Source organism: Diorhabda sublineata, chromosome 7 (assembly GCF_026230105.1).
Source record: "Diorhabda sublineata isolate icDioSubl1.1 chromosome 7, icDioSubl1.1, whole genome shotgun sequence".
Taxonomy (NCBI): domain Eukaryota; kingdom Metazoa; phylum Arthropoda; class Insecta; order Coleoptera; family Chrysomelidae; genus Diorhabda; species Diorhabda sublineata.
The window spans coordinates 22,512,795-22,526,648 of record NC_079480.1 but is presented as its reverse complement, the minus strand read 5'-3'; the positions used below and the strand labels follow the sequence as shown (position 1 = coordinate 22,526,648).

At 32.0% G+C, this 13,854-nt stretch overlaps 1 protein-coding gene across 1 annotated transcript in view; it reads right to left on the bottom strand.

The window, feature by feature from the left end:
* Positions 1 to 67: 67 nt before the first annotated feature.
* The window catches only part of LOC130446907 (diacylglycerol kinase eta), a 30,233-nt gene continuing 16,446 nt past the window's right edge, over positions 68 to 13,854 (bottom strand). Inside the window, exons 13-22 of the mRNA XM_056783426.1 lie at positions 11,560 to 11,764; positions 11,045 to 11,496; positions 9,273 to 9,464; positions 8,865 to 9,217; positions 7,244 to 7,664; positions 6,224 to 6,596; positions 5,978 to 6,165; positions 5,387 to 5,913; positions 3,166 to 3,468; positions 68 to 2,477 (exon numbers count right to left, since the gene is read on the bottom strand). Coding sequence (XP_056639404.1) covers positions 2,190 to 2,477; positions 3,166 to 3,468; positions 5,387 to 5,913; positions 5,978 to 6,165; positions 6,224 to 6,596; positions 7,244 to 7,664; positions 8,865 to 9,217; positions 9,273 to 9,464; positions 11,045 to 11,496; positions 11,560 to 11,764 — 3,302 coding nt within the window. The 3' untranslated portion in view covers positions 68 to 2,189. The remainder of the gene's footprint in view (positions 2,478 to 3,165; positions 3,469 to 5,386; positions 5,914 to 5,977; positions 6,166 to 6,223; positions 6,597 to 7,243; positions 7,665 to 8,864; positions 9,218 to 9,272; positions 9,465 to 11,044; positions 11,497 to 11,559; positions 11,765 to 13,854) is intronic.

Genomic DNA, 13,854 nt, shown 5'->3' with positions numbered 1-13,854 from the left:
TTTGTTTATTCCATTTGCCAATTGTTAGTTGGTCTTGCAGGTTTTCTGTGGTTTTCATGTAACCTGGTGAAATGGTTTACTAACCAAATAACGGTCGATAGGGAATAATGCAACCGCAGCTGCAGCTTTTTTTGCTTCCTATCGAATAATAATACACCAAAACAAATGAGGAAATAATTAAATAAACAAATAAAAAAAACAAAACTGAAAATGAATAAAAAAAATGAGAAAAAGTTAAAAAACAATGAAATAAAAGATAAAACAAATAAAAAAGATGTAAAAAATTAAAAAAAAAATAGAGTAAAAACAAAAAAATGAAAAAAAAAAATAAAATAAAAATAAGTAAATGGACAAATTAACAAAAAATAAAAGAAAGAAGACAAAAATGAATAAACAAAAAAAAATCAAAATAAAAACAAATAAACAAATGATAAAAAAAATAAAATAGAAAAACTAATAAAAAAAGATGGAAAACAATAGAAAAAAGATTAACAAAATTAAAAAATATATAAAAAACAATAAAAAATCGAAATAAAAAAACAAAAAATCATAAAAAACATGAAAATAAATAAAATAAAATTACACAAATGAACAAATAAAAAAATTAAAATAAGAAAACGGAAATAAATAAAAAATGAAAAAAATAAAAATAGACATATGAAAAAAAAATAAAAAAATGCAAATAAATAAAAAAAGATAAAAAACAACTAAAAAATAAAAATAAATAAAAAAGACAAAAAAAATGAAAATGAATAAAATAAAAATACATAAATGAACAGATAAAAATTAAAATGAAACGAAAATAAAAAAATAAGAATAAAAAAAACAAAAATAAATAAACAAATAAAACAAAAAAATTAAAATAAAAAAAAATAAATGAGAAAATAGAAAAAAATTGAAAAAATGAAAATAAATAAAATAGAAATACATAAATGAATGACGGGGTCGATACACGGTGGTTATAAATAATCTTTAAACGTCACCGGCTAGGGATATAAAAATTTTGATTTGACAACAGTGTTTTTTTATATATTAATATCTACTTTTTTGTCGTAATTTCTTAACTACTTCTTCTACTTTAATAAGGAATGAAATTAGATACCGAAAAGAGAGAGAGAGAGAGAGAAGACTTTTTCGGTTGAAAAAATGTATTTAAACATCCTTAAAATCTAATTGGAGAAGAATCACAGCGAATGTTGAACAAGTATAACAAATTATAATGAAATATTCGTGTGGTATACTTATTTTTTTGATCATTTCATGGGAGAATATTGATTTTCAATATCATAATAAAAAAAAAGTCAAATAAACTCGCGTGCGTAGAAATCGACTCACTGTAAACTTTAACTACATTACAAGTTCGAAAAATGGTTCCCCAAGCCGGTCCTGTCCAGCTACAACGGAATTTTAAAAACTCGGAGAATTCGCGCGGCGCTTTTTATCGGCATCCATCACATTTTTTATAATTGGCGAAACTCGTTTGATATTTATTTAAATATAATTTTTCTTAGTACCAGGCGGTATATTCACAGTATTTCTTCCACAGAAAATAACAAATATCTCAATAGTGTTCAAGGGTGTTGGTTTAATGTTTAACACTATAAAACCGCCAAGTTATTACTTGGTCGGTGAGATGTTGTTGGATACAACCCGAGTCTTCCAGCGCTATTAGGTAACTACATCTTTTAATAGCGACCTGGAACAGGCAGAAAGTCTCGTGATTATCGCAAGTAAATGACCTGACCTCTAAATCACCTGCGAATGGATTAAAACTTGCTCATTGGAAAGCACGCGTTTCGTGCAAGATCATCTGAATCGGACCTTGGAATGTTCCGTTTACCGGAAGATACCTCCATGGTAGCGAACCGAACCCCAAGACAGAAGGAAACTGTATGGAAGACTCGGAGATAACTGCTTCGGAAAGCGAAGGGTTTATGGAGCGTGATGAGAGGTGCAATTAAGAAGAGGTTCAACGACTGGTAGATAAATCGAGGAGATTTTTGGTTTGGAAAGATTGGAAACGAATTTACTTCACCAAGACACGCACATGCATTGGAGATTTCGGTTTTCGGGTTATGGAGTGGCCACCATACAGTCCTAACCTAAATTTATGTTAATAACTTGTTTACAGTGGGCCGTATCGAAATCATGTCATCGAATTATTCTCCCATATATAAAAATCTAATTATTTATAAACCTTGAGTTAAATCTTTAATTGCTTGTAATATTCTTTTGACGTGTCCGACTTTGGTGACCCCTAAATCTTTCAGATCTCGTCGGGCTAAAGTGAGTAATTCCCTACCTCGTACGTCGTTTTTAACGAAACTTTCGACGTATTCGGCAAGTTGTAAGGTTTCCAACCAAGTGGCCACTTCTTGGGTACCCCAAGAAGCCACCTCGTTCTTCTGGCAGTAGTGTAAAGAACCGGAACCTTTGTTGCGGAATTTCAACCAGAAATGCCCTTTGCGTTTGTGCTCCTAAATAAACATCGTGTAAAAAAACATATATACACTGGTAAACACTGTTTTTGTCACACGAACCCCACAAATTTACGCGTGGATGCCTTCCACATCCCTGTGGTGGTGAATTTATTGAATTATGACTTCGATCTGCGTTACTCGGGGGTTGCTCATTGATTCCTCAACAACGAGCTTGAAAGCAGTGTGGCCATATAACGGAAACAAATGTCCTTCGGTGACATTGTGCTGATGTGAAAGAGATTTACGAAAACATGAAGTTTCTTCTTGAAATAATAAAATGCAGTGGAAATTTTTAGGTAATTTTGAGGTTATTTTTCTTTTGCGTTGGTCACAAATTTGTGAATCACTTATACGAGGGTGGGAAAATTAATAAAAACGATTCTTTAATGAACCCTAACGACCATTGTTGCATTTAAAGCTCGGTATGATGAAAAATTTTGTGAAAAAATACGAGAGATTGGCAAATAAACTTAATGTGTCAATTTTTTTCTATTGAATCTTTTTTTGGGGCCATAGTACATTCAAAATTTGGTGTGACAAAAAAATCTTGTTGACCAGTGTAATTAGATCTGCTTTTGATTAAAAAATTTTCATATTTGCAAGGAATATTTTCGAAATGTTAATTTTCGAAAAAAAAAAAAAATTAAATTCGGTAAAATTTTGTGAAATACGAAAAATATTTTACCTGGTTTTGTACGGCTTGTAAATAGACTAAACTACCGATGGACGTGTCGTAAATGACGCATCTTCTTAATTCTAATTCGGCGTTTGCTAAACTGGCGCTTAATTTGCTCGCGAGATCATCCCTTAACTTCAGTTTGTCCCCTCTGTCGTGTAACAGGGCGCAACTTTCTTCGTACAACTGTTTCACGTCGTTTACTAATTTGGAGAATTCTTCGCGGAGACTTGGGCCCGTTAGAAGTTTACCGTTCGGATGCAATTTTTCTAATTCGGTATCGATTTTTTTAGCGAGAGTGTAGAGATCGATCTGAAATTGATTTTTTTTTCGTTGTATCAAAGGCATTTTTGCGGTATTGGTTGTCTGTGAATGTTTGATTCAAAACGTGGCAACATCGCGCGTATCGGCGGCTCATTACTTGTTTCACAATTTTGTTTGTTTTTGAATTTTTGATGATTTTTTAAACCTTTTAAAATAAATATATTTCCAGTCGTTACTGAAATAATTTTATACGTTATATTGCAATATCGATTGCTTTAGTAACAGTGTAACTGAAGATTGGTCTAAAAATGATTCATTATTTCAGAAATTTTGGTTTTTTTAACCATTTTTGATTTTTATTACTCTAAAAATTAATATAGAGAAAATTCTAATACGAAAATTCCTTTAAAATTTATATTTTCAATTTTTACTGAAATAATTGTATACGTGGCAACGTCGCGAATCATTATAAAGACGAAATCGATTGTTTTAGCAACAGTGTAAATAAAGATTGAGCTAAAAATGATTCATTATGTCAGAAATTCTGTTTTTCTACCAATTTTCCATGTTTATTACTCTAGAAATTGATAAAAAGAAAATTCTAATACGAAAATTTTATTTAATTTTCACTGAAATAATTTTACACGTGGCAACGTCGCGAATCGTTTCAATTACGATATCGATTTTTTTTAGCAAAGATGTAAATAAACATTGAGCTAAAAATGATTCTCTATTATAGAAATTTGTTTTTTTTTTAATTATTAAACAATTTTTGATGTTCATTAATCTACAAATTAATAAAAAGAAAATTTGTTTCTGAAATAATTTTATACGTGGCAACGTCGCGAATCGTTAAATTACGATATCAATTTTTCTATCAAAGATGTAAATGAATATTGAGCTAAAAATGACTCATTATTTTAGAAATTTGTTTTTTAATCTCAATTTTTAAACAATTTCATATGTTTATTACTCTAAAAATTAATATAAAGAAAATTTCATTACAAAAATTTCGTTTTAAATATATAATCACATTATTAAACAGTTTTACACGTGGCAACATCACGAATCGTTAAAATACGATATCGATTGTTTTATGTCATTAACGTCTTCAAATATCGAATGATATATTAACAAGTACTTTTAGGTTATGATTCATCAAAAAATTGACATAAAACGAAATACAACTGAATAAACAATATCATGTATATAAAGTATCATTTAAAGGATATGTAATTACTTATAAATTTCAATTAATTCATACTGTAATTGTTAATTTTGACAGTTTGTGTAGTTTCGAATTTGTGGCATCCTTCGCTCTACTGCGATTTTGTACCGAGTCTAACCCGACCACTTCCGAATATTAAACGCGCGAAATATTCCCTAATCGTGTTAGTTGTTACAGAGTATATAATCTTAGGTTGTAATTGAGACGTCAAGCGAGCGGGATTATAATTATTGATCAATTCGTTAATTCTAGTTTAATTTTTTATCAACTGTGATTTATTTATTCATATACAGTTTTTCAATTGTAGTTTATTAGTTTTGTGAGTGTTTAATATGAGTTATTGGTGAATCAGTGCATTTTATTGTTACTAACTTGGCCGGCTCACGGCGCGGGATACGCAGCGTTGCCAAACTCTCTGATTTAGTTAGTAGAAAGGGATTTTAATAATAAATTTTTGCCGTAAACTTTTTTCTCCATTTTTTTTATAATTTCATTATTACCTTATTATTTGTGATTCATACTGTTCTTTAATCAACATTTCTTTTCGTAAAGTAACGGTTACGTTTCAATATTTATTCACTCACATCTCTAGGCTAGTATATATTTTATAATTTACTGTAATATGGTTAATAATTAACCTATTAAGTTCGTACTTGTAAGTGAAGGTGGCGCTACTGATAGACATTTAATTTCATTATAACGGTAGTAAATAAGATTATTATTATTAAATATACTTACTTCTAAATTGTAACTAATTGCTAAAATCTTGATCCATTTGGTTAAAGTGGCAATGCATTCAATGAAATTAATTAACAAATGATGTTCCTCTTCGGTGAAAAGTATATCCGGTTCCGCTGACTGTACGGGTGTATCAAGGAACGTCACTGTCATCTTTTCTTTTTCGATATTCTGAGTTTGCATAGTAGGCACTGCGCCGCTAAACGAATGTTGCCGAATCTTTTCGAAGTTAACCCCGAGGAACGATTTCTCTTGTGACGGCATACTTTGTCTAGTCAAACTCGATCTACCTTTATCGTGAGAAGGTAACGAAGGTCTGTGTTTCAGGTCGTGAGATATGGAAGCTCGATGTTTCGCGCCCTGAGCCGATATGCTTTGTCGTTGTTTTTCCTCCCAAGTTTTAAGGGAATTTTCCAACGATCGATTTCTACATAACATTTGCATTCTATTTTTATGTATTATTCTAATTATACCGGGCGGTTGGATCCAGGCTTCCCCGTCTACTTGTATAGGGACACCCTCGTCACCTTTTTATAAACAAATTTCATTATGATAAAATTGGATTATTTTATTGATTTGTTTTTTGATTACCTAATATGCTAATTTGAACACTTTGACATTGCGCGATTCGATGATGTTGTAGATTAATTAATCTAGATGCCGCCATTTGTACTGATCCGAACACAGCAACGACCTCTAGTATTTTATCGTCGAACGAAGGCGTTAAAAATATATCGCCGTCTCTTCTAGTACCCCAGAAATTAATTCCACCCATGAAACTACAAAAAAAAAAAAAATAACTTACACCATCTAAAAATAAATGTTGCGTTATTTTACCTAGGGATGTTTAATATGACTATGCCTTGTAGACTAGGAAGCGGAATTCTTTGTCCGTCACATTCAATTTGAACCCTCTGTTCTAAATTTTTGTAAGTTTTTTGTATGAGCTGTTTGCTGCCGAGTACGCCGTACCACATGTAATTTTTAGCCCTCGATCGACATTTTTCTGGGTGTTCTTCTCTTTTTTGATGAAAATCTAGGGAAATTTTAGCGTCGATGCCGATACCAAAATAGTTGTTCATGACGCAGCGTTCGTAGAAACCCTCGGAGAGTGTTTCATCGGGATCGATAAGGGGACTAACGGCTGCGCATAGAGTGTCTGCGTTAGCTAACAGACATTTACTGATGAACCCTCCGCCAGAATTAACATCTATAATTTTTCAACAATAACTTAAAGCTACACAGAATATCGAAAAAGGCCGTGTCACACGCGACCGCTCCGCAAATCGGTCGCGTTAACCATTTATTTGATTTTTTTTAAATTTACAGTTTATTTGAATATGATACTTAAGGTCGAGTCACACGAGACCGCACCGCAAATTGTACACAATAAGAGCTAATTTATTTTTTTTCTTAATTTATAGCTGAATCAAATTTTCGTAATAAATCGTCATTGAACTGAAATAATGGAATACGTGGCGCCTCTAAGTTGATATTTAAGGCTGTTTCACACGAAATTGATCACAATAACGAGTTATTTGATTTTTTTTCAAAAATTCATATTTGGGTTAAATTTTCGTAATAAATAGTTAATTGGACTGAAATAATGGAATACATAGTGCCTCTAAGTTGATATTTAAGGCTGATTCACACGCGACCGCACCGCTAATTTATCACGATAACAAGTTATTAGAATAGAATTTAATAAAATTCAAAATTGCGTTCAATTTTCATGAATAATATAAACCTAAAATAATTTAAAACATAAATGCCTTTAGGTTGATATTTTTTAATTACCGCACGACGGTACGGTCAAGTGTATAACGTCCTTAACAAAAATAAATTCATATAACAAACCTGGCCAAGTAGGTAGTCTAACTAAAGGATTAATTATTGGTAGTTTCTTCTCTTTTTCTTCTTTTTTATCGGGATCCTTCTTCTCCGCAGCGGCTTCGTAGAACTTGCTCGTATTGGCGGCGGCCGCCAAAGCAGCTGATTCCGTCGGATTCAACATGCTGCAACAAGAAATTCTTCTGGTTGCCGCCGGAGATCTGGCGAGGAAATGTTCCGGATTCACGCCCAACAGATTTGAATTTGAACTGGCGTTGCTCGTTGATTTCTCCGTCAGACGATCCGCCTTCGAACAAAGCATCTCTAATTCCGGATCTACATCGCCTTCGATTTCTATACGGATGTGCCCCATGCGTTCCGAGCGCATCTGCTCGGTGAGGACGGGAGATGGGGGTTCTACTATTACGCTTACTTGGGGAAATTTACGCTGAAATGATGGAGAGTTGCCCCTTTCAGCAATATTAGCACTAATTTAGCGGGTTGCGCATGCCACTGCGTTTCTATTGCACATCCACATCGAATAGGAGTAAACACTAGAGTTTTTATTAATTCCATAAAAAAAATTACGACACTATATTATTATACGAAGATATGGCGACACTGTGAATATAATAAACCAGACATTTTCGTCTCATCATTTTCTATGATTTTCGACGTCTTTTTTGGTTCATTTCAATATCTTTGATATGAGTCATTAATATGCTGGTTGGCAGCCATTTTGGTTACTACTGCACATGTCTATAAGCATTCATATCTGGCGTTACACTGTAAACTGTGTAATTCTATGAAAATCAAGGAACTATTTTGAATCAATTAACTCTCATATTTATTATAGAAAAATAACAAAAACTTCGTATTTCGAAAGTAGTTTACGATATAAAGCCTACTTAGACATTTTCAATATGAAATTATTGTCGAAATGAAGACTGTCATATTTGTTTACTTTTTATTACTAATTTGAGTTGAAAATTTTTTCATTTACGCATTTTTTTAATATAAAAATCATCACTAAATTCTTTTTAAATTATGTATACCCGAAATTTAATCAATTATGAACTTTCCAGATTAGTATAACGTTGCCATATCTAGAATATTAACGTCTATTTAAAATTAATCATATGGAATATAGTTATTTTCAGTTCTCGTTGGAAAACAAATAAAAACTAATAAATTTTAGTATGAAATATACAAAGAAGAAGGAATTAGAAAATTTAGAAACACGCCAATAGTTTATACGATAAATTAAAAATTAATTGATTGACTATTAACACCACTTTAAGAAATAATGAACTCGTCCAAATATATTCTGTTTGTGTGTCGATGACGTACACTTATTCTCAAAATACGATAAATTTTTAAAACAAATGTAACTAATTTTTTTTATTAAAATGAAATCACTTATTTACAAAAATCTGCAAGTATTAATTACTTTTTATGATCTTGTAAGTATTAACTTCAAATTCAACGTCACTAGACTTCGTTGTAGTGCGAGGTTGCCGCGTCTTTTTCAATTCGTTAAAACCCGATACTTATTTTTAAATTTGACGTGCTCTAGTGTTTACCTCCAATCAGAACTAACGTGTGACAAATTTTAATAACGAATCATGCTTCAAACAATCGTACTTACCCATTCTTCTTTTTCATCGCCGATTTCAAGAATTTCTTTTTCTTTACCGCCTAAATTATCCTTCTCGTTTTCGTTATCTTTTATTTCGGGTTCTTTATCTCGCGCATCTTCGTTTCCTTTTCGTTCTAAATCGTTGGAAATTTCCTTAAATTTATCCATGATTATGACGTTGAAGGTATGGTTCGATGATATCTTGTGTATCGTGTTTAAATTGTTCTGGCTATCGTGAAGGCTCGGCGATAATATTTCGGATTCTTCGATTAAAGTGATTTGTTGCGTGACTGTTGATTCGCATTTTGATTTTTTTATCGACGATCTGTGTCGTTTGAAGGATCTCCTAGCGATGTCGTTACCTGTAACAAATATTGCAACGTGGCAACGATGTAAACCGCCATGTTTGTTAGTTACCTTCGACGAATTTGGCGAGACTGCAATATCGAGGTGGTTCGGATTCAGTTTTATTATCTAAGTAACCGTGTTGGGGCATGAACGCCTTATTTTCGAAACCGAACTGCGCGTCTTCGTCTAGGTTTGAATCTTTTTGCCTGGAAACGCGAAGTTTTCTTTCCAATGAATTTCGTTTTAAACTCATTTTACGTTCTGCAAAATGAAAATTACCCTTTTGGTTGAGTGGTATGTGAAGTTGTGGAATATTAAACATACAGGGGTTGCAGTTGCAAAAATAAACAAATTTAATATAGTGTGGAGGGGATATTGAATGAAGGTACGACTTTATTTATATTGATAATAATTTTAACAAAACATGCAACTAAATGTGTTTTACTTTACACTATTAACTCTAAGTACTGGGTAGTTGGGGAATATAGTCACCAATATTTATTTATAAACATTTTTTGAACAATTGAAATCCAAATTTGGGTACTTAAAAGTGAGGTTAATTGACATATGACAAGATCACGGAGAAATGAAAGGCGAAACAGACATTCACGTATTGTATGTTTTATATAAGGTGTCCCAAAAAATGACTTTACTATCGTATACGTGATATTAGTCACTAGTTTCTTATCGTACTTGTGTTTTAATGCGGGTGTAGAAGTTACGAGGGTTAAATGAAATGAATATATAGGAAAATTTAATACTTTAGGTTTTTGACGACTATATGTGTTTTTGGAATTTTTTTTGAAAATAACTTAATTTTTTTTCGAAAATCTTTCAACGTTTCGGGCTTTTATAGGGTGTCTCAAAAAAGTGATATTTAATCGTGAACTATTTTCCTATGGTGTATTATGGTGTCGATGGTTACGGGGGTTTAAAGTGATGTTTGTCTAAATATTTTTTTTATTATATGAATTTTTTAAGGAATTTAGAGCAATATTATGAAAATCGAAGAGATTTATGTTATTTTTTGAAAAATCAGAGTAACGCACCGAAAATTTTTGAACTGTTTCGTTTTTTTTTGAAATTTTAATCAACTTTTCGGAATTTCTATGAACTCCGATCGATAAAGGGTGCCGCAAATCTTCGTCACTTTTTGAAAAATGTTTGAAAAAGTTTTTTTTTAATTTACGGGGATGGAAAGAAATGAAGATAAGTGGATTTGTGGTATTTTTCATGAATTTTTGAAAATTTTAACGAAAATCGAATACATTTAACATGATTTCGAAAATAATTTTATTTTACCAAAATCTTCTAACGTTTTGAATTTTTTGTAAATACTAAAATGAATTTTCGGAAATTTCACTAATTTCAGATTAGTAAAGGGTGTCCCAAACAAAGTTACTGTAAATCGTAACGTCACTAGCTTCCTAATAATATATTCATAGCTACCGGTGCTAGACGTAATGTTTATATAGATAATTTCGTGAATGTTTTCATGCATGTCCCGATTTTTGTTTTGGAATTTGACGAAATTTTCGAAAATTTCATTCTTTTTTTTTGGAAATTTCAATAACTATTCCACAGAGTGTTCCAAAAAATACTCTATTGCTAGTTTTGGGGTTAAAGGATAAAGAAAATAGAAAATAATGGAAATAAAAAATTATTGAACTTTTAAAAAAATTCTTCATTAGATTGTAAAAAAACGGCAAATTATGGTAATTATATTCCCTTTTATAAAAAAAAAGCATAAGAAGCGATGTTTTTCTGATAATTAGACTTAATTTGTGTGAAAAATATACAGGAACATCCCGGATATGACGTAGTATTAGTTTCCCCCTTACCTAAATCGCTCGGAAACAACGTCGTATCGTCAGTGTAAGTATTATCGATACTATCCAGCCCGTATCCATTAACTTCACCTAACATGGAACTAATATCATCCATTAAAGACTCACCATGGATGACGTCCGACGTGGAATGGTACGTATCAGTTTCTGGTGAATCTATGTGGCAAATGTGACCGTTCAAATCGTCCCCGTCGCTGCCCTTGCGCGGCGCAAACGATTTTTGATCCAATATTTCTGACGTTATGCTCACTTCTTCGTTAGATATCGCCGATAGGATGCTGCTAGATTCTTTTTCGTCGTCCTCTACCGGTTTCGCATCGATTAATTTCGTATTCGATTCTTTGTCTTCTTTTTCTCCTTCTTCTTCTATCGTATTCTGTTCCATTTCGATTTTCATCAACGATGTCGCCGTTTCGACGAGAATTTTATCGGTGCTGGATTCACAACTGAAATTTTCCCAAAAAAAATCACTATACGAGGGTATACGGTATGTATTAACGACAACATACTTCTGTTGTTGTTGTTGTTGTTGTACTTGGCTGGCTCTTCGACTGTCTGCGAACCCTTCGGGTACCGGTAACGTCAATAAATCCGATTCTTCGACGCCGAAAGTCGAGTCTCTTCTCACGTCTGGCATCGGAGAAATATTTGCCAATCTAGCCGTTACTATTGAACTCGTAGGGGATGGACAGGAACTGATATCGGTGCTACCACCTAAATGAATAACGTATCATCAATAGAAAAGTTCGTTTTCCGTAAAAAAATACCAATTTAATCAACCTGGCAACGTTGTAAATTACAATCATCATTGAAATATGTCGATTCACCCTAAACACTTTCAATCAAATTTGAAACATTTATGATATAATCCTCGTATAATCAAACTGGCAACATTGTAAATCGCAATTCATCATTCAAAATCATCGGTTGACCCTCGTATATACTTTCAATCGAATTGGTAACAAAATCTGAACCTCGTATACACTTTCATTGCAACCGGCAACATTGTAAATTACAGATTGTATTATACCCTTCATATTTATAATTTAACCCCCTTATATATTTTCGAGTATAGTCGAACTAACAACGTCGTAAATTACAATTAATTCATTTCACCCTCGTATACACTTTCAATCGAACTGGCAACATTTTAAATCTCAATTTATCATTCAATTTCATCGGTAAACCCACGTATACATTTTCAATTAAACATGAAACATTATTTGAACCTCGTATACATTTTCAATCGAACTGGCAACATTGTAAATCGCAATTTATCATTCAATTTCAACGGTTCACCCTCGTATATATTACAAATTATATTACATCGTTCATATTTATGATTTAACCCCCGTATATATTTTTGAGTGTAGTCGAACTGACAACGTCGTAAATTACAATTAATTCATTATTTCACCCTCATATACACTTTCAATCGAACTGGCAACATTTTAAATCGCAATTTATCATTCAATTTCAACAGTTTACCCTCGTATATATTACAAATTATATTACACCGTTCAAATTTATGATTTAACCCCCGTATATATTTTCGAGTGTAGTCGAACTGATAACGTCGTAAATTACAATTAATTCATTATTTCACCCTCGTATACACTTTCAATCGAACTGGCAACATTGTAAATCGCAATTTATCATTCAATTTCAACGGTTCACCATCGTATATATTACAAATTATATTACATGGTTCAAATTTATGATTTAACCCCCATATATATTTTCAAATGTAGTGGAACTAGCAACGTTGTAAATTACATATACATAATTCATTAATTCGCCCTCGTATAAACTTTTAATCGAACTGACAACATTGTAAATCGCAATTTATCATTCAATTTCAACGGTTCACCCTCGTATACATAAGAACTTATATTACATCGTTCAAATTTATGATGTATCCCTCGTATAAATTTTAAACTATAATCAACGCAATAATTTAATATTAAAATTTGTCAGTTCACCCTCGTACAATCTGTAAATCAATTTGGCAACATTGTTAACTACAATTAATCATTCAAATTAATCTTTTTACTCTCGAATACACTAAATCGAACTGGCAACGTTGTAAACCGAAATAGATAATTTTATTGATCCAACCTCGTATACACTTTCAATCGAGCTGACAACATAGTAGATTACGAATTCTAATTTATAATTTAACCCTTGTATAAACTTTCGAGTATAGTCAAATTGGCAACGTTGTAAACCGCAATTAATAATTTACCATTCAATTATATCGAATCACTCTCGTATGGAATATCAAAATAATCGATCCGGTAAAGTTATAAATAAGAAATTATACCAAGCGTGTATATCATTCCACCCTCGTATACTGTGCATCAATTTAAATTAGTAGTTTAATCCTCGTCTAAGGTAGTCAACCTGGCAACGTTGCAATTTAAATTAATAATTCGTGATTTCAACCTCGTACAAACTCTCAATCCAACTGGCAACATCGTAAATCACAGTTGATACTTCAAATCTATCATTTTATCAAAATTTATCATTACAACCTCGTACATACTTTTCCATTCAATCAGGCAACGTTGTGATAATTCATTTATGAAATTTATCATTTTATATAAACTTTCAATCGAACTGACAACGTTGCACATCACTATTGATAATTCACAATATGGATTTATCATTTCACCCTCGTAAAAACTTTCGAGTAAAAATCATCTGGCAACGTTGTAAATCATCAATTGATAATCCATCATTCGAAATGACTTCCTTCGACCAAAATCGATCTGTCAACATTGTAAATCGTTAACTGAAATGAA